Here is a 21,080-nt window from a genome sequence, read left to right on the forward strand (position 1 = left end):
AAGAAATTTACAAAAATATATTTCCCAGAATTCCCTTGGTCACAAAAAACAACAACCACCCAGATTCACGCTCAGGGAGAACAGCGACACAGCATTTCCATGGAAACACACACACTCTACACACATGTTGCCGCAGCAATGAGACAGTTGCAGTGTTTGACCTCAGATGGCTTTTATTGTGAAAGATAGTCGATCTCCACCCGGAATGCGCTGATCTCCATGGGGCGGAGCTCCTGCGCCTGGTGGGCGGAGTCAGACCGGTCGTGGTCCCGGAGCAGCGTTAGGCCGGAGCGGCGCAGCGAACGGAACCGCAGCGGAGCGAACAGATCGTCCAGGTCCAGCTGCAGGAGACACAGAACCATCTGTAAAAACGAAAAACTGACGGAAAACCTGAGTCCAGCGGAAGTCCAACCTCATCCAGGCCATTCCAGGAGCAGGCTGGGGGCGGCGTGGGGGCGGAGCTACAGTCAAAGCCCTTCCTGTGGAGGAGGAGTGCCACTTCCTGTGACGGGCTCCCAGCTTCCTGTTTGTCAACAGAGACAGAACGTAGATCAGAGTGGATCTGATCCAGAACCGGCAGAACCCTGAAGATCAGCAGAGGCATCACTCTGGGAGGAAGCTGACACCAGTCAGACCTCTTTCCCCCAGCCGGTTGGACCCACCGGTTCTGATTCTTTCTGACCCATCAGAAAGGATCTTAACCGGATCAGACCACTGGGGCTGGACCGGACCAGACCGCTCAGATCAGGTGAACCCTGGGTGCTCTCAGTCCCAGACTCGCCTGTTGGCCAGGTGTGATCAAGTTACTGTGAGGAGAGACAGGAAGTGACGTCAGCTCTCACCTTTGGATCCTCCAGCGTCCTCAGATTCAACAAGTGAAGGTCGCATGGCAGAGAGGAGCGCAGCGCCTGGAAAGGGCGGAGCTTCGGCAGCTGGTCGCCCGGGCCGACCATGGTGATGGGAGGATGGGAGAGAGAGAGAGAGGCCAGGTGGGCGAGGAGAGACAGGTGTTCCACTGAGGCTCCACCCACTTCCTGTTGGATAAAGCAGAGCAGAACCATCAGGGCCGTGTTGGCAGTTCTGCTTTTCCTGGATGGAACCTGTTCCTCGTTGCTGCCATGGTAACTTGGTGGAGCCCCGCCCCCTCACCTCGGCCCCGCCCCTGTCCTCCAGCAGCAGGCGGTAGAGAGCGGCGGTCGGCTTGTTGTCGGTGACCCCCTGACCCAGGCCACGGTTATCGTCCTGCTGCAGCCGCCGGTCCAGCACCAGCTCCAGCTCACCTGCCCAGGTAAACACAGAGCTCAGTTCTCAGCCAGAACCGTTCCGCCGGTTCCAGAGCAGCGCTCACCGGCTCGCAGCGACGCCACCGCCTGGCTCTGCGCCGACAGCAGCGACAGACGACTCGATGCGTCCTGCAGGAATGCTGCCGACGTCATCGGGTAGAAGTTGGCCTGCAGGGGGAGCTTCTCCAGCGAGCGGCGTTGCTGCATCTGCACAGCAACCATTGCTGTTACCAAGGGTAACAGCAATGGTTACCCTTAGCAACCATTCATCAACTCAGCAACCATTCATCAACTCAGCAACCAACCAACAACTCAGCAACCATTCATCAACTCAGCAACCAACCAACAACTCAGCAACCATTCAGCAACTCAGCAACCAGTCAGCAACTCAGCAACCAACCAACAACTCAGCAACCATTCAGCAACTCAGCAACCAGTCAGCAACTCAGCAACCAGTCAGCAACTCAGCAACCATTCATCAACTCAGCAACCAACCAACAACTCAGCAACCAGTCAGCAACTCAGCAACCAGTCAGCAACTCAGCAACCATTCATCAACTCAGCAACCAACCAACAACTCAGCAACCATTCATCAACTCAGCAACCAACCAACAACTCAGCAACCATTCATCAACTCAGCAACCAACCAACAACTCAGCAACCATTCAGCAACTCAGCAACCAGTCAGCAACTCAGCAACCAGTCAACAGCACAGCAACCATTCATCAACTCAGCAACCAGTTAGCAATCCAATAACTAGCAACTACTCAGCTGTCAGTAAGGAAGCTCCTGATTGGTTGCCTGACTAAACCAAACTTAAAGCGGATTAGTAAAGGAAGAGCAAGAACCTGGAAGCCATTGAGGTCGGTATAGAAACTGTTGCCGCTGGCGACATCAGTGACGAGCCGCATGACCAGCTCCCTGTTGGTCTCCGACCTGATGTCCACCATGTTGGAGATCTCCAGGGATTTCCCAGCATGCCCTGCAACACACAGGAACCTCTTATTGTGAAAATCCTGAAACAGAACAGGAAGTTCCTTTCTGGCCGGAAACACGGATACCGTCCAGGTGGTAGAGCCGCACGGTGTGTGTGAAGTGTGGGAAGCAGGAAGTGATGTCAGAGAAGATGGGGCCCCTAGTGACCCGGATCAGCGGGGGTTCAGAGGACGAGTAGGCCTGTAGGGGGCGAGAGAGAGAGACTATGAGAGAGAGAGAGAGAGAGAGAGAGAGAGAGAGAGAGAGAATGAGAGAGATAGGGATGTTCTCCTGACTCACCTGAGGCCCCTCCTCCCCTGGCAGGAACAGGTACGCTCCGCTGCGGTCCCCTGAGGTTCTGGTTCCGTACCACAGGAAGTGGACCTGGACCTGTCGGACCCGACCGTCCTGCAGCTGCAGCTTCTGCTCCAGAATGAAAACAAACTTTTTTTTTTTTTTCCTCGTTTGATCAGGCTTTTACTTTGAAGGGCCAGACCTGCAGCAGGCCGGTCTCAGGGGAGCTCCATATGTGAAGATGCTTGTTACTAAGCAACAGAGGCAAGTCGGCTTCAGGTCCTTGGAGCCGGGACACCTGGAAGTGCTCAGAGTGGATGGTTGGTGGGTCGCCATGGCGATGGACGACATAGCGCGCCCGGGGGGCGGAGCCAGCCGGAGCTTTGATCACATGATATACGTTGAGCGACAGAGGAGGAAGTTCAGCAACGAAGGAGAGCTGGGGGAAAGGAGCAGAGGAGTTCAGAGAGCTGCTGCTGCTGGGATCAATAATCAATCAATCACTCACCTGGAAGGCTTCTGCAGACACTTTACTAGGCTCCGCCCACACACCAGAGACCTGCACTGCCATTGGTCGACCGCTTGCTGCATCGACGACGCGAGCGTCTGGAGAATCCACCACCAGCGTGATGACAGAGGTACGGAGCTGCTCCGTCGGGTTCAAAACGATCAATGACCTGCAGCAATCACCAATAATCAATACCTATATATACCTGAACCTTCACACAGATGCACACCTCCTCACCTGGGCTCATCACCGAGCGTCAACGTCGTCTTCTGAGGCAAAGCGTCCTGCGCAGAGATCACCTCATCCTGAAAAAACACATTGCAGGTGAGAACAGGTGAGAACAGGTGAGTTCATGTTCATGTGTGCAACCAGAGCAGCAGTCATGTAAAAATGAGACTTGAAAATAACAATTGAGTTTTCATTATTAAACTAGTCCTTATAGATTAATCAGTGAGGTAACCGTTCAGCACCATTTGCAAGAAGGGTTTTGATGGGTCTTCGTGGTACTGGCTCTTGTCCAACAGGATTAGCCAGTGGGCGGAGCTCAGCAACACCTGGCGCAGGTTCAGGATGGCATGAAACAACCTGTAAAACAAACCTGCTGTCATGTTTTCTTTTATTTGACAGAATAAATACGGAAGACTAACAATACAGGTACCATGCTAAAGCCAATAAGCTAGCAATGTCACCACAGGATATCGCCTTAACAACAGGTCACAAACAGACCAACATCAGACTACGCATGCTAACAACAGGCTAACCATGCTACATCATCGTTACAGCAGGTTGGTAACAACAGAGTGACATGCTAACCTTAACCAAACAAGAGGCTAACAAGATAACCCTAAGAGTGTGTCAACATGCTAATAGCTGGCTAACAAGGTCACGGCTTAGATGTTATAATCAGACTACCAAGGTGATGATATACTAACAACTTCCTAATATTACGTTAAAACAGACATTATAGCAACAGAATAACCAGACAATAATAGTAGCAGCAGCCATAAAAAAAAAGCTAAGATGTAGCAACAGGCTAACAAAGTGATAGCATGCAAAACATGCTAATAACGTAACAAGGTAACAGGCTAAGAATTGGCTATGAAAGTAGTACAAGGCCACTAGCATGTTAATATCGGTGAAATAATCTGCATGGAAACAACATTAACCAAGTGAACAAACTCAATAAAATGCTAATAATAAAGGGAGTTAATTCTGAAAGCTAACGCTAACGCTGAAGGGATGTGATGGGATGTTAATGCTAAAAGCTAACTGCTGACGTTGAACAGGAAGTTACCTCTTAGCATTTTCCATGTTGACAGCATCTTGAACAGAGAGTTTGGAGGGGAAAATGAGACACAAACAGGCTAATGCTAAAAACAAGCTACAAACAGCTGACAAGGTTTTCATTACTGGAATAAATACATCAAAAATATTTATGATTTATGGTGTTAAGACAGGACGGTTACAAGCCTTATTCATAGGCTACATATTTCATGTTAATTTAGAACAAAATAGTTTTTGTTGGTTTTAAATAAAATTAATTATTTTTGTAAATAGTGTTTTTAATTCTTAACTTAAGATTGCAACTTTAAAATATGACTGACAAGCAAGAGCCACAGAGTCTTAGAGTTTTTACTCTGCACTGTGAGAGCAAGCCAACGAAGTCATACTTTATTCCCAATCGATTTGGATTGAATTGCATAAGTAGATATGAAGCCAGAAATTATATCTGTTGTAAACTGTGGCTGGTCAAACTAATTACATGTGACAAGTCATTTTATTTTAATAATTGGTATAAGCAGCGGAATTAGTGAAATGCTGGCAAAAGTAAGCGTAGCTGCTAGCATAGCTGCTAGCGTAGCTCAAAAACATCTCATTAAATGGAGGATTGGATTTGTTCAGATTGACCTCAGCTGGTTTTATTTATCCCTGCTGATAAAGTTTTACTGTGGTTACGTGAACAAAGAGCCTCCATGTTGGAACAGGAAGTGGTCACCTGGTTCCGTAGTCGATCACCACCGGGTCCCGCGCCGTTCCCGTGACGGCGTCGTGGTGCTGGAATAGCCCCAAGCTCCGCCTCCCCTCTGTCAGCCGCTGGTAATGTTCGCGTGCCGGAAACCCTTCGACCAGACGACCGTCGCCACGGAAACGGCGCATGTCAGCCAGCGTGAGAGTGTAAAAGATTTCAGTGGCTCTGAGTAGAGAAGCAGGTGAGAACCAGTGAGTTTGACCGGCAGAGGGCGCCGCGGCCCCCCGACCCAGCAGGACACGCCCACCTGAGCGTGGACTCCAGGGTCCGGTCCAGCCGCTTGTAGAACGGCCGGGAGGTGAAGTATCCGCTCCAGTAGTGGTCGTCCCGGTCGGCGTAGGTGAAGAAGTCTCCGCGTAGCGTGGGCAGCGTCGTTCCCGCCTCCGCCAGCCGCCGGTGCAGCGCCGCAAAGTAGTCTGACAGCGTCCCAAACCGGGCCTGGTACCAGAAAACCAGACTCAACCATAAGCTCTTAGCTCCACTAGACTCATCCCTTAGCTCCGCCCCCAGCCAGGTGAGCCCTCACCTTGATGTGCAGCTCGGGATGCTGGTCGAAGTAGTCGAACAGCTTCTGGTAGTTGCTGAACTGTGCGTCCCACTCCCCGGACTCCACGAAGCGGAAATCGTCTCCCAGAGGAACCAGCAGCACCGAGGAGCGGAAGAGGCGGGACTTCTGTCGGTACTGGTCCAATAGGAGCAGAGCTCTGGGAGGAAGAGGAAGTCTGGTGTTCAGCCTCCTTGCTGGAGGCGGGGCATCACCCTTCTGAGCATGCTCAGTAAGAGCCACGGCTGCAAGGTCAACAACTCAAAGCAGGTGACTAAAGAGGATGTTGGCCTTTCAAAATAAAAGCCTGGTTCCATTAACATCAGGTATATCAGGTAATGAGGTGTGTGGCTGTGGCCCCGCCCCCTGCTCACCTCTCCTTGATGTTCTGCTCTGTGATTGGCTGCGGCGGGATCCTCCAGGGACAGAAGACCCGCCCCCCTGGCAGGCGGTGGAAGTCGAACTGGCAGCAGACGGCCGGGTTCGGGCCGCAGGTGTGAGGGACGTCGTAGCTGTAGAACGGCATCATGTGACATGTGATGTCACTGCGGGAGGAGGAGTCTGGAAGACAGGAAGTGGGCGGAGTCAGAACATTTACATCAGCGAGCTCAGAGTCTCTCGCCCTCTCTCTCACCCCAGCTCTGTCGCCATAGAAACTCCAGAGTCCGTTGCTGGGCAAAGTGCTTCTTGACGGAGTAGTGCACCCTCTGGATCAGCATGTTGCTAAGCCCCGCCCCCTTCAGCAGGTACGTCATGGAAGGGGAGTGGCCAAAGGGATCGACGGCCCAGCCGCTGCTCGGCTTCACGCCTACAGACAGACAGCGTCAGCGACGGGGGGCGGAGCCTCAGCCGCAAAGACAGGTGAGCCTTACCTAGGTGAGTCTGCAGCCACTGGTGGCCCTCCATCAGCTGATCCAGCATCGCAAAGTAGTGAGAGTTCGCTTCATCAGACATGACCCAACCGCCCGTCACCATCTCCAACTGCCCCGCCCCCACCAGGCTGGCCAATCACAGAGCAGACAGGAAACATGTGACCACGCCCACTCGTTCAGCTGACTGAGGATGAAGAGGAGCGTAGATGAAGGTTACCGTCTGACCAGCGCCCTCTTCTGGTCATCGATGTCGTTCCACCACTGGGAGAAGTAGCTGATCTCGGCCCAGATCATCTTCCTCCTGGGACCAACATGGCGCTGTTAGCGCTCACCCAGCACAGGCTACGGCTCTGATTAGTGATAGGCCGACACCGGGCCGCTCAGTTCTGGACCGGTGAGCACCGGTGGCCTACCTGTTGTCCTCTCCCAGTTTGACCAGCATGTTGTCCAGTATGTGTCTGGTCTGGTCCCGGTAGTAGCCGTCAAACGTCTTCACCCAGCCTGAAACACAGAGCAGTCGGTCACTTCACACACCTCAGGCTCCACCTGGAGGCCCGGCTCCGCCCACTCACCTGGGTCGTTGTGGGAGTGGGGAACCAGGAAGAGCTCCAGCGGCTGCTCCGCCCACTCGTCTCCACGGTAACTGATCTGGAAGCCCTGCTTCCAGGCGCCGCCGTCGGGGTTGTCGAAGGGCAGGAGGTCGTAGACGTCCAGCAGCTGAGGAGCAAACAGACGGTTCTGATCCGTTCTGATCGGATCAGCAACCGGCCAATCAGACAAACAGCTCTGAGCACGCTCAGATCACCTGCACTCCGTCGGCGTCGTCCTTCATCTCTTCGGCCTTCCGGCAGCCTGGAGGCGGAGCTGCTCGGTTGTGGGCGGAGTTAGAGCTGCCGTTGGCCCCGCCCCCTCCCCCAGGCGACTCTCTAACCAGCAGCGAATCCCGCAGCCGAGCGACCAGCCGGTTGTTAACCACCAGGAGGCGCTCCAGTCTGTCGATTTTCAGCTGGAGGCGGGACAAATCCTGCACACAGACATCTGATTGGCTGACTGAGCCACGAGCCGCCCGGACGGTCACAGAACAAAGAACCTACTTCCTCCACCTGGCGGACAGGTGAGCCCCCGCCGTGGTCAGGCTCCGCCCCCTGCATCAGCTCCAGCATGCGGTACAGTGACATCACGGCCAGGCAGAAGACTCCGCCCACTAGGACGGGCAGTACCCGGCCCCTCTTCATCGCTATGGCAACCAAGAGACAGCCAGGTCAGAATGGGCAGGTGCATGATGGGAAACGTAGGCAGGAGCAGAACTCGACAGTTGAGGACCGGTTCTGGTTCTGATTAGAACTTCCAGAGGCTGGAATATGTAAAACACTAGAACTGCAGGTTCAGGAACCAGAACCAGAACCATGCGGAACCAGAATCATGCGGAACTCTCCAGTCTGGCGTTCCAGAGGTTCTGATCTGAAAAGAGTTGGTTTGCTGCCTGTGACGTCATAGCGCGGCTCCATGGGTCGTGAGCAGCTCTGCTTCCAGTTTCTAGACCTGCAGCTTCTGCTCTGGATCTGGACTGCGGCTGGAAACACGAGGATTTCTGGAGCTGAAAGCCGGTTCCGGTTCTGGTGGGTCCAAGATATAATAAGGCAGGTACCAGGTGTTTCCGTTCATAATAAAGTTGGTCATAAAGCTGCCGCGCATTCAACCCGCCAGTTCCTCCTTAATTATGGATCAAATTTGGTTTCCAATCTTTGGCAACAACTTTACCTGCAGCTCCAAACTCCTCTTCCTCACTTCCGGTTTGATCCAGTCGGCAGCTGCCCTCGCGCTCCTTCACCTGTGTGATGACGTCAGCTTAGCGTTAGCTGATCATGAAGACAGGAAACGGGGAAATTAAAGTTTTCCCAAATTTAAACAAAAGTTTGAAATGTTTTTACCCGCAGGACGTCACGAGCCCAGCCTGCTACTGCGGCTGCGCCCCGCACTTTGTTTTGTTTCCGGTTTGACTGAGCTGACTCAGCGCAGCGCTGACGTCACTACCTGGGCAAAACTTTCTTTCTTTTTTAATTAAACAAACAGTATACAAAGACTCGTTGAATAAATAAAAGTAGAGTAAAATTTAAAACAAAGGAAAAGTAGAGACACTGGGAGTTTCTTTGTTGCAGAAACAGATTTCAAATGTTTCAATGAGGTGTAATACAGTTTAAATTGAAGAAAAAAAATCAAAACAAGGTGTAGAACCTCTGCATTTACAGCAGGATTTATGATATTTAACAAGCAAGAAGACAATATTTACCATGTCAGATATTTGACTATCAAATCATCAACATAGTATAATATGTGGGTGATGGTTATCTCTGGGATGTCTTCAATTTTAAGGGACAACCAGTTTTTATTGTCTCAAAATCTTAAAAGAAAAAGGACAGAAAAAAAAGATGATTAATGATTCTTCTGGACATTCACTAAAGATATAACATGTTGAATCAAATTTAAATCTTTTGTGCAAAAATTCAGCCACTGGGTAAAAATTGTGAGAGATTTTGAAGTGAGTTTCTTTAACCTTTGGTGAATTCGGCCATTTTACATACTTGGAGAACAAATTCTTTATAACAGACAGATTGGTTGTTATCAAGATATTATTATTGTAATCATTAAATAATTTAGATTTGAAGGCCGTCACAAGCAGAACATTATTGCCCTTTCTATCAGTCTCACTATCATTTTGGGTAAAGATGAAATAACATTGAATATCTGAAGGTGTTTTGGATGAGATGGATCAGAGTTACAGGAATAGATTTACATATTTTTACATATTCATTACAAGAACAGCTCAGATTAAATCTCTATGATTCAACAAAACACCAAATAAAATACCTTTTTCATACCAGTCAGTTTTAAAAATAGATTTTCTATTTATTAATATCGATCTGTTATTCCACACAACGGATCCATGTGGGGTAAAATTGTGGGTAAATATCATTTTCCAAAAATGTAAAACTTGTTTATGAAACTTAGACAGTGAAATATTAATTTTGGTTAATTCAAAATCACATTTAAGCAAGAAATCCAAGCCACCTTGTTAAATATAGATTTAGGGATATGAAACCACATTGAGTTGGAATCAGACAAAAAGATCTTCAGCCAATTTATTGTAAATGAACCAATCAGAGCCTCAACATCTCTAGAAACATTTACATATTTTCAGATATTTACGGCTCAGATGAAGTTATTATTTCTATCTCATCTGGTAAAACTCCAGTGATAAACTAAATACCAGGAGCCAATAAACTCCTGCTGTTCATGGGAGCTGAACGTTTTGTGCTGAAGCGATTTTTATTATTTTAAAATTGCAACCAGATGTTTTTCTAGACATTAATTCTCTTTTCATGGAGGAATCCTGTTATACAGATAAAAACCAGCTTTAATCACTAGGAGGTGATGTGCATTGACCCAGAAGAAATAAATAAACAATAAATTGATCATAAAATTGATCCCTAAACCATAAACCAGACAAGAATGGAATCAGTTTCTGTTTCACTTCCTGCCAGGCAGGAAGCTGCTGATTACAGAAGGTCAACAGATGGAACCGATGATGATGATGGTCTGGATCTCCTGTCTTCGTTTCACAATATCGTTTATATCAGCGCGGCGCTCTGACCTCTGCACATGACTTTCATCAGCCCAGATCAATCGATCACAGAGCAACAGAACCAGGAAACACTTTATTCAGGTACAAACTGTGTGTGTCTGTGTGTGTGTTACAGCAGTGCGCTCTTTGTGTACGACAGCAAACACAGTGATTGGTTGAACGATGCTTGAAGCTCCGCCCACCCAGACTCCAGTCTGGAGGAGAGGCGGAGCAACGTCTCCATAGCAACAGCATCCTGAGACAACGTGCGCAGATGGAGCTGAAAACAAAAACAAAGCTGCCGGTAAACAGGAATCTGGGGCTCTTTCACAATAAAAGTCCGAAGCCGTGCTTCGACTGGCTCACCTTCAGGAAGAGAGCCAGGTAAGCGTGAGCCAGGTCGAAGTCCCGCCCACTGGCCAGCATGCTGTCAATCATCTGGATGAAGGCAAGCAGGAGGTCGTTGGCTCCGCCCCCTTCTGACGTCAGACAGGTGAGCTCCACGGAAACGCCTGCCGGCCCACAATCCTTCAGGAGCCTCAGAGGCCCATCGACTAGGAGCATTAAAGATGGATACAGGAAGTTCACCACAGATTATCAAAATAAAAGCAGAGTCTAACTGAAATTTTTAAATATTTTTAGTTTTAGTTACTAACATCTCAAATTTAATACAAATAGACCAAATAGTTAGAATGGTGCTTTTATTTTGAAGGGTAAAGATGGACTCACATGACCCGGACTCCAGAGCCGACTCCAGAGCCGCTGCGAACTCTGACCTCTGAGCCAGCGAACCCCATGGCAGCAGCTTGGACTGACAGGAAACACGGCCATATTTAGACACCCTGGGTCATGTGACAGAAACAGGCTGGGGAGGGGCTGGCCTCCAATTGACTTACCTGTGAGTCCTCCTTGGTTGTCGAGGGCAACGTGAACTGAGGTGTCAGACCGGGAAGTGTAGGCAGAAAGAAGGGGACGGTGGGCGGAGCAGCAGGGGGCGCCAGCGGTCTGTTCCTCCTCTGTAAGCAGCAGCAACAGGTGAGGGAGGGGTCAGCTGATCTCACCTGCAGCAGCCGCCACCCAGCTCACCTTGATGGCGTCCAAGTGCAGCAGACTTTTCCACCGAGACTCAGGCATCAGCGACAGCGTCACAAGCTCCGCCCCCAGCTGCTCAGCTGATCGGAACGCATCATCAGGCTCCTCTGAGGTCACTTCCTGTTCCATCAGGGCGGCAGCGGCGGTGGGCAGCGTCTCCTCCTCTGGTTGGTAGTCAGCTGGGAGGGGGCGGAGCCCCACCGGCCCACACAGGCTCCTATTGGTCCTGGAGAAGAAGAGCTGGACTGTAATTGGCTGAAACAAAACCCAACCAGACCCAGCTCTGTGATTGGTCCACACCAGAGGTAAACGCCCAGACTGTCCACATGTGCTGTCGCCAGGAAGTCTCCGGTTGGCGACATGGAAACGCCAACCGGCGCCATGGCAACCAGGAAGCAGTCGACCAGACTGAGGAGAGAGAAAGACCATCAATTAACGAGAGGGCGGGGCTTCCTGCTTGTAGTCGATGATGTCACAGCTCACCTGCCAGAGGGGAGGTCCCAGGTCCTGATGGTGCAGTCCATCGCCGTGGTAACCAGCCAGCGGCCATCTGGGCTGAAGGTCTTAGGAGGAAACCAAGATGGAGGACAAGAGAAGACAGCAAGTCAGACCGGGTCAGAACCAACCAGAACCAATCGGTGATCAGCAGCCGCCCACCATGTCAGTGATGTTGCCATGGTGACCAGCAAACTTCCTGACGATGCGTCTGGTTTCGATGTCCACCACCGCCAGCGTGAAGTCGTCCATCGCTATGGCGACCATCCCACTGGAGACACAGGGGGGCGGGTCAGATAGCGGGCGCAGACGGGCGCACTGAGCATGCTCAGTTCCTGTCTCACCTGTCTCTGTGAAGCCTCAGGCTCGCCGGCGCGGCGCTCAGCTTCAGAACCACTTCCTGTTTTCTCGTCTTAAAGCGCCAGAACTTCAGCAGCCAATCAGAGCCGCAGCTGACAGTCAGCTGGTTCAGCGTATCCGTGGCGACGCCTCGCACCACGCCGCTGTGCGCTGCAGGACAGGGGGCGGGGTTAAAGAGACGGACATTTGGCCGACCAATCAGACGAATCAGGCTCACCTTTCTCCCCGTCACCATAGCAACCACGGTGGAGACCGGACTGCAGGTTGTAGACGTCCACACGTCCACAGGACGAGCCAATCACAGCGAAGTTCCCACAGGAAGTGATGTCAACAGCCTGGGAAGACAGGAAGTCATTTTGTAAACCAACAGGGGCGGGGCATAAACACAACGTAGCGGGTATCAATGTCACGCCGTTACCGTGGCAACAGCATTCTTCCTAACACCAGGAGGCTTCAGGTGGTGAGCTCCCATGGTGCACCTGTAGTAGTTCCAGGTGGAGGCGGCGAGGCGGCCGCGGTGGAGTGCCACGACGCCGTCCCAGTCCGACTGGCGAGCGACAGCTGGAGGGAGGGGGGCGAACGAGAGAGAGGGAGGATAAGTGTAACTATGGTAACTAACCTCCTTCTAAAATAAAAAAAAAAACAGGGCGGAGCCAAAAGGACCGCCAGAGTTGATGATGAAGGGGGCGGAGTTATCAGGAGGGTGGAAGCCACGTTTCCATTCATCCACATCGTCGACATTTTGTTTTTTTATCGAAACAGCAACCAGTGAAAAATCTGGCGACTATTTCTGTGCTGCTGCAGCCCGACAGCCAGCCGCCATTAGCATACGCTATTAGCCACCATTAACCGCCTTTAACCGCCATTAGCCACCGTTAACCGCCTTTAACCGCCATTAGCCACCCTTAACCGCCATTAGCCACCATTAGCCACCCTTAACCGCCATTAGCCACCATTTACCGCCTTTAACCGCCATTAGCCACCATTAGCCACCCTTAGCCACCGTTAACCACCATTAGCCACCCTTAGCCACCGTTAACCACCATTAACTGCCTTTAACCGCCATTAGCCACCATTAGCCACCATTAGCCACCCTTAGCCACCGTTAACCACCATTAGCCACCCTTAGCCACCGTTAACCACCATTAACCGCCTTTAACCGCCATTAGCCACCATTAGCCACCCTTAGCCACCATTAGCCACCCTTAGCCACCGTTAACCACCATTAGCCACCATTAACCGCCTTTAACCGCCATTAACCACCATTAGCCACCCTTAGCCACCGTTAACCACCATTAGCCACCATTAACCGCCTTTAACCGCCATTAACCACCATTAGCCACCCTTAGCCACCGTTAACCTCCATTAGCCACCCTTAGCCACCGTTAACCTCCATTAGCCACCGTTAACCTCCATTAGCCACCCTTAACCGCCATTAGCCACCATTAGCCACGTTAACCGCCATTAGCCACCGTTAACCGCCATTAGCCACCATTAGCCACCCTTAGCCACCGTTAACCACCATTAGCCACCCTTAGCCACCGTTAACCACCATTAGCCACCATTAACCGCCTTTAACCGCCATTAACCACCATTAACCACCATTAGCCACCCTTAGCCACCATTAGCCACCATTAACCGCCTTTAACCGCCATTAACCACCATTAGCCACCCTTAGCCACCGTTAACCTCCATTAGCCACCGTTAACCGCCATTAGCCACCATTAGCCACCGTTAACCGCCATTAGCCACCGTTAACCGCCATTAGCCACCATTAGCCACCCTTAGCCACCGTTAACCACCATTAGCCACCCTTAGCCACCGTTAACCACCATTAGCCACCATTAACCGCCTTTAACCGCCGTTAACCGCCATTAGCCACCATTAGCCACCGTTAACCGCCATTAGCCACCGTTAACCGCCATTAGCCACCGTTAACCGCCATTAGCCACCGTTAACCACCATTAGCCACCCTTAGCCACCATTAACCGCCTTTAACCGCCATTAACCACCATTAGCCACCCTTAGCCACCGTTAACCACCATTAGCCGCCATTAACCGCCTTTAACCGCCATTAGCCACCATTAGCCACCGTTAACCGCCATTAGCCACCGTTAACCGCCATTAGCCACCATTAGCCACCCTTAGCCACCGTTAACCACCATTAGCCACCCTTAGCCACCGTTAACCACCATTAGCCACCATTAACCGCCTTTAACCGCCGTTAACCGCCATTAGCCACCATTAGCCACCGTTAACCGCCATTAGCCACCGTTAACCGCCATTAGCCACCGTTAACCGCCATTAGCCACCGTTAACCGCCATTAGCCACCCTTAGCCACCATTAACCGCCTTTAACCGCCATTAACCACCATTAGCCACCCTTAGCCACCGTTAACCACCATTAGCCGCCATTAACCGCCTTTAACCGCCGTTAACCGCCATTAGCCACCATTAGCCACCGTTAACCGCCATTAGCCACCGTTAACCGCCATTAGCCACCATTAGCCACCCTTAGCCACCGTTAACCACCATTAGCCACCCTTAGCCACCGTTAACCACCATTAGCCACCATTAACCGCCTTTAACCGCCGTTAGCCACCGTTAACCGCCATTAGCCACCGTTAACCGCCATTAGCCACCGTTAACCGCCATTAGCCACCGTTAACCGCCATTAGCCACCGTTAACCGCCATTAGCCGCCATTAGCCACCGTTAACCGCCATTAGCCACCGTTAACCGCCATTAGCCACCATTAGCCACCCTTAGCCACCGTTAACCACCATTAGCCACCCTTAGCCACCGTTAACCACCCTTAGCCACCGTTAACCGCCTTTAACCGCCGTTAGCCACCGTTAACCGCCATTAGCCACCGTTAACCGCCATTAGCCACCGTTAACCGCCATTAGCCACCGTTAACCACCATTAGCCACCGTTAACCGCCATTAGCCACCGTTAACCGCCATTAGCCACCGTTAACCGCCATTAGCCACCGTTAACCGCCATTAGCCACCGTTAACCGCCATTAGCCACCGTTAACCGCCATTAGCCACCGTTAACCACCATTAGCCACCACTAGCTGCCACTAGGGCGGTTGTAAACGAATATTTTAGCAATCGAGTAATCTAGTGATTATTCTTACAATTAATTGAGTAATTGGATAAAAAAAGATAAAACATTATTTAAATCTAACATAACAGCAGTGTTACTATCAGATATTAATATCAGTCCAATTTTTCACATTTGAGCTTCCCTAAGTTACTTTTCTTTAATCTAGAAAATTAACTTGTAACAATAATAGCTCACTTTCTAAGTTAATCTGAAGACAAATTATACAGAAATCTATATTCAGTGTAATAATAAAGAGGCAGGCTATTATAAAAAAATGTCTATACTCTAGGTTTTGGTTTCTGTATTCATCTTCAGTCAGTTTACTAGATGAACTCTGACCTTGCCCAGACATTTATAGCTTTGTGTTCATGTTAGCGACGGGATTTGACTCCTGCATTCGTCACTCAGAAACATCTACCAGGTATGAAACAACACCATGCGCTTCGCCACCCACTTGTTGCGACCGGGATGATATGAAATTTATTTTCCGGTATTTTGATGAAAGCTACGCATCTAAAGCACAGCAGCCTGCAGCGTTCTGTCTATCCGCTGACCTGCATAAATAATCCTGCAGCTCTTCCTGCCGTTCGCTCTGAACCAGCAGCTCCGGAGGAGAAAAGCTGCCGTACTCCAGGCATGGCGCCAGTCATTTTAAAGATGCTTATTGGTTTCCCGAAAATCGACAAAAACCCGGACATTATCATGAATCAGTGAAATCTTCACGGGCCGAACTTGAAAATTGGACGTTATGCTGCGAACACTTAGCTTTCGTCAACAACTCAGGAGGAAGTGAGGGCTTAAATAAAGTCCCGGCCAAAACACGGTGCACTAAATAATAAAATATAATATAACGAGGCTTTGAGGCAGATCAATTTTCCTGGAGGAATTTTAATAATCGAGGTACAGTGACGCAGTTGGTAGAGCTGTTGCCTTGCAGCAAGATGGTCCTGGGTTCGATTCCCGGCCCTGGGTCTTTCTGCATGTTCTCCCTGTGCATGGTGGGTTCTCTCCGGTTCTCCGGCTTCCTCCCACAGTCCAAAACATGACTGTTAGGTAAATTGGTCTCTCTAAATTCTCCCTAGGTGTGTGTGTGTGTGTGTGTGGTTGTTTGTCCTGTCTGTCTCTGTGTTGCCCTGCGACAGACTGGCGACCTGTCCAGGTGACCCCGCCTCTCGCCCAGAACGTAGCTGGAGAGGCAGCAGCTCCTCCTGACCCCACTAGAGACAAGGTGTTAGAAAATAGATGGATGGGTGAACTCGAATCACTCGAGGAATCGTTTCAGCCCTAGTTTCCACTAGCTACCATTAGAAGCTATTAGCCACTATTAGCCACCATTCGCTTCTATGTAAAACCCACCTGTGGCTAGCGCTGTGATAGCAGGAAGTCGCAGCTCTTCGTAGGCCAACCCTTTTTTCTTCTTCTTCTCTTTCTTCTTGCTGATGGATCCTGAACAGAAAAGTATTTTGCTGTAGAACCAGCGGACTGTAACCATGGCAACCAGGAGAACCAGGAGCGGCTCCTGGCGCTGGACTGACCGTGACCCATGTTCTTGTTGAAACGCTCATGGACGGTGGAGAAGGACTGCAGGGAGCCGTCCTGACCTGCAGGGGGCAGCAGAGGCTCTGGTGAGACTAGGAACCCGACTGGGAACCCGCTGGTTCTCTTACCTGCGCTCAAGATGTTCTTCCCATTGTTGCCATGGTGACGGATGGTGGTGGGCGGGGCGCTGTGGCCCTGCCGGCACCTGAGCAGTCTGGCCCCGCCCCCCTCCTGGTCAAATATCCAGACCTGATGAAGACAAAGGTTAAAGGTCACAGTATCCAAAACAGAGCGACTGGTCGTTTCAGGTCGCTTTACCTTTATAGCGTTGTCGGCTCCATTGGTGACCAGCAGCGGCTCTCCATGAAGGAAAGTTGCTGCGGCAACAGCGGTTCGGTGGGCGTGTCTCTGCTGGGCGACCAGCTGCTGACGCGCCAAGTCCCACAATGCAATGTGTCCCTGTGGACTGCCGGACGCCATGATGGGAGGCCCGTCTGGGGGAGAGCAGAACACCTGGAACCGATAATGCTAACAGACCCGCTAGCAGGTGCTAATGGACGTGCTAGCAGACCCACTAATGCTAAAAGACCCTCTAACGGATGCTAACAGACGCTAACGCTAACAGACACTAAATGTTTCTCCTAATGGAGGCTAACGGACTTGCTAACCGACCAGCTAACAGATGCTAGCGTTAGCAGGTCCGTGTCTGTTAGCAAACAGACCCGCTAACAGATGCTAACGGACCAGCTACTGGACCTGCTCAGGTGAGCCTACCTGTCCTGAAAGCCAGCGTGCTGATTGGTCCCCAGTCCTGCGTGAAGCTCATCAGCGTCTCATCCAGGCGGATGTTGTGGATGATGATGCGTCCGGTTGCCGTGCCGACACCCACCACGTCCACTGCTGGACTCTGGGGAGGAAGCAAGATGGTTGCCAGTGTTACCTCTCTAGAAAACTTTATTAGCTAGAAACGAGACCAGCACTAATCTTCGTGTTAGCCACTGTGAAACAGTAACAGATTACATTCAGTAGAACCAAACCCAAGCCCCGCCCCCACAGACCACCGACCAATCATGATCAAGCAGCCGACCTCTGACCTGCTGCAGGACGGTGACCGCCGCCGACCAGCCGGGAAACGTGAACAGCAGCTTACTGAGGAGGAAAAGGAGGCCGGTGAGCATCGCCATGGCAACACAGTATGTGGCAGCAGCAGAACAGTGCCCCCACCTGGTCCTGATGTTCCACAGCTGCAGCGCCCCCTGGCGGCTGCCCAGCAGCACCTTGTTCAGGTACGTGCTCGGGTGCATCATGGCCGACACGTCGAAGGTCCCGGGGTCAAAGTTCAGCCGCAGGTAGATGTCTGAGGGTTACAAAGCAGACCAAGATGGAAGCCATGATGGAAACTAGCTCAGGTGAGGCCTGAAGCCCCGCCCCCTCTGCTCACCTCCTCCCTGAACGTCCCACACTATGACATCACCACCGCTGTCGGCGGAGACCAGATGGTCGCCCAGCGGCAGCAGCAGCCGCACTTCCTGTTTGTGTCCATGGTAACGCATCACCACCTGGGCGGAGATTCAAAAAGAACTTTATGAAGAGCCAGAAAGCGAACGCAGCGGGCGGCGGCGAACAGGAAGTTCTCCTGCCTCTTTATTCCTGGCGAAGGCACAGACAGTCGTTCCGCTGGCGGCGAACACCAGCATCCGATCTGCCGCCAGGCACGTGATGTCATCGGGCAGGCTGTTACCTAGGCGACCACAGTGTTACACCACGGCCAATCAGAGGGAATCGATCTGCCGCATCATCAGCGTAAAGTTCCAATACTCACTGACAGAAACGATCCCCAGGTGGCTCACCTGCAGGAAACCAGGACAGGTGAGCTGTGACATCATCATTATCCATCTGACCAGCATCCAACCAACCACCAACATCCAACCAGCATCCAACCATAACTCAACCAATCAGGTAGATGGGTGAGCTGTGACATCATCGCTAGCCATCTGACGAACATCCAACCAGCACCCAATCATCCACAACTCAGCCAGCCGTCCATCCATCCATCCAGCCATCATCCAACCGTTCAACCCCCATCCATCCTCCCACGGTGACGTCACCCCTCTCCTCTGATTGGTTGCTAATAGTTACGGATCACCATCAGACTAAACTCCAATAATCAGCATCCATCACTTTTTTCTTACGTTAAACGTGTGGAAGCTTTTGCCCACTGACGTCACCACGTAGAATTCCCGGTGTTTCTGGTGGTACCGGAGCGCGTGCGGCACGTGGTTGGAGTAGAGACCTAGAACCCGGAACCCGGAGAACAGGGCGCTTCCGGTGCGCGGCATGTTCTCAGTCCCACTAATAAACAATAAACAAACAAACAGAACCGAGAAGAACCGAGAGCGGAGCGCGAGCCCAGCTCACACATGGAGGAGCGCCGAGGACTTCTGTCCGACTGGAAACACAGCAGGACATAACATTGGTTCCGCCCTGAGGGGGAAAACCTTCGGTGGGACACGTTTCCGTCCCTGTGATGATAAAAATCAGTTAATTATGACTATAAACAATGAGAGGCAGCGTTACTGCTATGAATAACTAGCTAAACAGCTGTTAGCCTCAAAGCTGGTGTAGAGACAGGAGGTCTCACTCTGACTGGGACCCATTGAAACTTTTTCTTTGATCCAGTTTTCCTCCAGTAAGAGCAGCGACACTGTTATCCTCCACAGGTCTCATTTCTACAGTTTCATTTTGTTTTGAGCTTTAATTTTTAAAAGCAGCGATATTTCAGAGTAATATTTCTCAAGTAAAAGTAAAACATATGTTGGTAGAAGTACCAAAATAAAAGTTGCTCAAGTGAATGTAAGTGAGTAAATGCAAGTAGTTATTCCCCGCCTCTGGCCTGCTGGAGGACAAACCGACCACTTTCTCCTACTACTTTCCAGTTTTTTTAATTTGCTTGTAGTGGTGATTGTTTGCCAAACCAAACATCCAATAAAAGTTCCACCAGCCACTACTGAGTCTCTGGGGTCCAGTTTCTGTACGCAGGCAAAAGAAGGTTCAATGTCCAAACTTGTTGATTGTTCTGGATGATTTATTTTCCTATTTCAGCAAACAATTACAGAGTTCAAACTTTCTTTGTCCTCATGCTGCCTCTCTTGCTCTGGGAAAACCCACAGGCCTGCTGGTCCTTTACCAGGCTGCTGCACTTCTAGAAAGTGGACTGACCCACATTACTTCCTGTCTTACTTAGAGAAAATAAATCAGAAAAATAATTAAACAAAAGATAAATAGAATCAACAATTATTAAACTGAAAATAAACTCTGTAAATAATACAAAAAATATAAATTTAAGAATTAACTAACAAAATTCTAATGGATAAAGAACTAAAGAATAAAGAGCTCCAACATTTGCTCTTATTTTAACTTTGTTATTTTCTCTCTAGAGAAGCAGCAGTTCAGGTCTCTCGCAGCCACCAGGGGGCGGCAGCAGATCATATGAGCAGGGTTCCGTGACCCAAGTATTCATAGACCGAACCTCACCAAGCTGAACTACAGCGAACATGTAGAAGTGAAGCAGAGGGATATAAATGACACAAATGTGAAAATGAAGCCCAGAGAGACATGAATTGAAAAGTGTCAATTAACTTAGGAATCATATGATGATGTCATAACAAAAACATATTAGCCGTAATGCAAAAGTGACCAGCAGGGGGAGATCTTTTTAAAAGTTATGTACAAGGTGCACCGGAACACAGACTGAACAGTACACAATATTTTATCAACAATTTTCTTAAAAACATGGCTTCAGGTCCAATACTCGGTTCTGGGAAGAAAAGGGAACATGTGAGGGGAGGACAATTTCAATTATTCCAAAAAATAAAAACAAAACATGCAATGCAAAAGAAAAATTAGTAAATCAAAACAAAAGAAAGCAAACACATGAGTAATTTCAATAATACATAAATACAAAACTGTAAAAGAAAAACACTCCAAGCATTTTAACAACAGGCCCAGAGGAGTCCTGCCCCGTCCACCTGCCGGTCACCACACAAACACAAGACTGTACATATGTAGAGCTAACAGACCACTAACCCTCAACTTTAGGTTTATTCCATGGTTAAATAAATATATATTGTTAATAAAGCAGAATAATAATAGATTCTGTAGCGTGCACAGAGCATTACAAAAACTAAGAGCCGAGGACCGGTTCTGTACCAGGACCCATTTTAAAGAGCCGTTCAGAAGAATCGGATCGTTCCTGAATGTTGCATCACTATATTGCAGAGTTTGGTCACAGTAAGCAAAGGTCAGCAGGTCAGGGTTTTAAAGATCAGTGATCAACCAGAAAACTGCAATCAGTGCA

General features: G+C 50.1%; 2 protein-coding genes across 2 annotated transcripts; both read right to left on the reverse strand.

Annotated features, from left to right (window-relative positions):
- Window positions 1–155: 155 nt before the first annotated feature.
- man2a1 (mannosidase, alpha, class 2A, member 1) lies at window positions 156–8,539 on the reverse strand. Its single transcript, XM_028005396.1, has 25 exons — window positions 8,437–8,539; window positions 8,267–8,336; window positions 7,600–7,742; window positions 7,311–7,529; window positions 7,078–7,222; window positions 6,919–7,006; window positions 6,723–6,806; window positions 6,506–6,633; window positions 6,268–6,441; window positions 6,008–6,194; window positions 5,616–5,793; window positions 5,337–5,527; window positions 5,057–5,254; window positions 3,531–3,645; window positions 3,298–3,365; window positions 3,061–3,229; window positions 2,755–2,991; window positions 2,559–2,681; window positions 2,345–2,459; window positions 2,132–2,265; window positions 1,349–1,490; window positions 1,150–1,280; window positions 843–1,034; window positions 413–523; window positions 156–341 (listed from the first exon to the last, which is right to left on the reverse strand). Exons 3-25 carry the CDS (start codon window positions 7,738–7,740, stop codon window positions 174–176), a joined length of 3,438 nt encoding a protein of 1,145 aa, XP_027861197.1. The 5' UTR covers window positions 7,741–7,742; window positions 8,267–8,336; window positions 8,437–8,539; the 3' UTR covers window positions 156–173.
- A 1,092-nt stretch (window positions 8,540–9,631) lies between these two features.
- wdr36 (WD repeat domain 36) lies at window positions 9,632–19,183 on the reverse strand. The gene is made up of 22 exons (XM_028005397.1): window positions 18,916–19,183; window positions 18,546–18,573; window positions 18,364–18,464; window positions 18,165–18,282; window positions 17,948–18,080; window positions 17,818–17,872; window positions 17,498–17,630; window positions 17,042–17,217; window positions 16,852–16,972; window positions 16,720–16,785; window positions 16,541–16,630; window positions 12,493–12,635; window positions 12,292–12,409; window positions 12,059–12,224; window positions 11,877–11,985; window positions 11,703–11,782; window positions 11,520–11,627; window positions 11,214–11,445; window positions 11,024–11,143; window positions 10,857–10,938; window positions 10,494–10,681; window positions 9,632–10,407 (listed from the first exon to the last, which is right to left on the reverse strand). The coding sequence occupies exons 1-22, from the start codon at window positions 19,060–19,062 to the stop codon at window positions 10,258–10,260; spliced, it is 2,664 nt and encodes an 887-aa protein (XP_027861198.1). The 5' UTR covers window positions 19,063–19,183; the 3' UTR covers window positions 9,632–10,257.
- Window positions 19,184–21,080: the final 1,897 nt, after the last annotated feature.

Source organism: Xiphophorus couchianus, chromosome 21, assembly GCF_001444195.1.
Source record: "Xiphophorus couchianus chromosome 21, X_couchianus-1.0, whole genome shotgun sequence".
Lineage (NCBI taxonomy): Eukaryota > Metazoa > Chordata > Actinopteri > Cyprinodontiformes > Poeciliidae > Xiphophorus > Xiphophorus couchianus.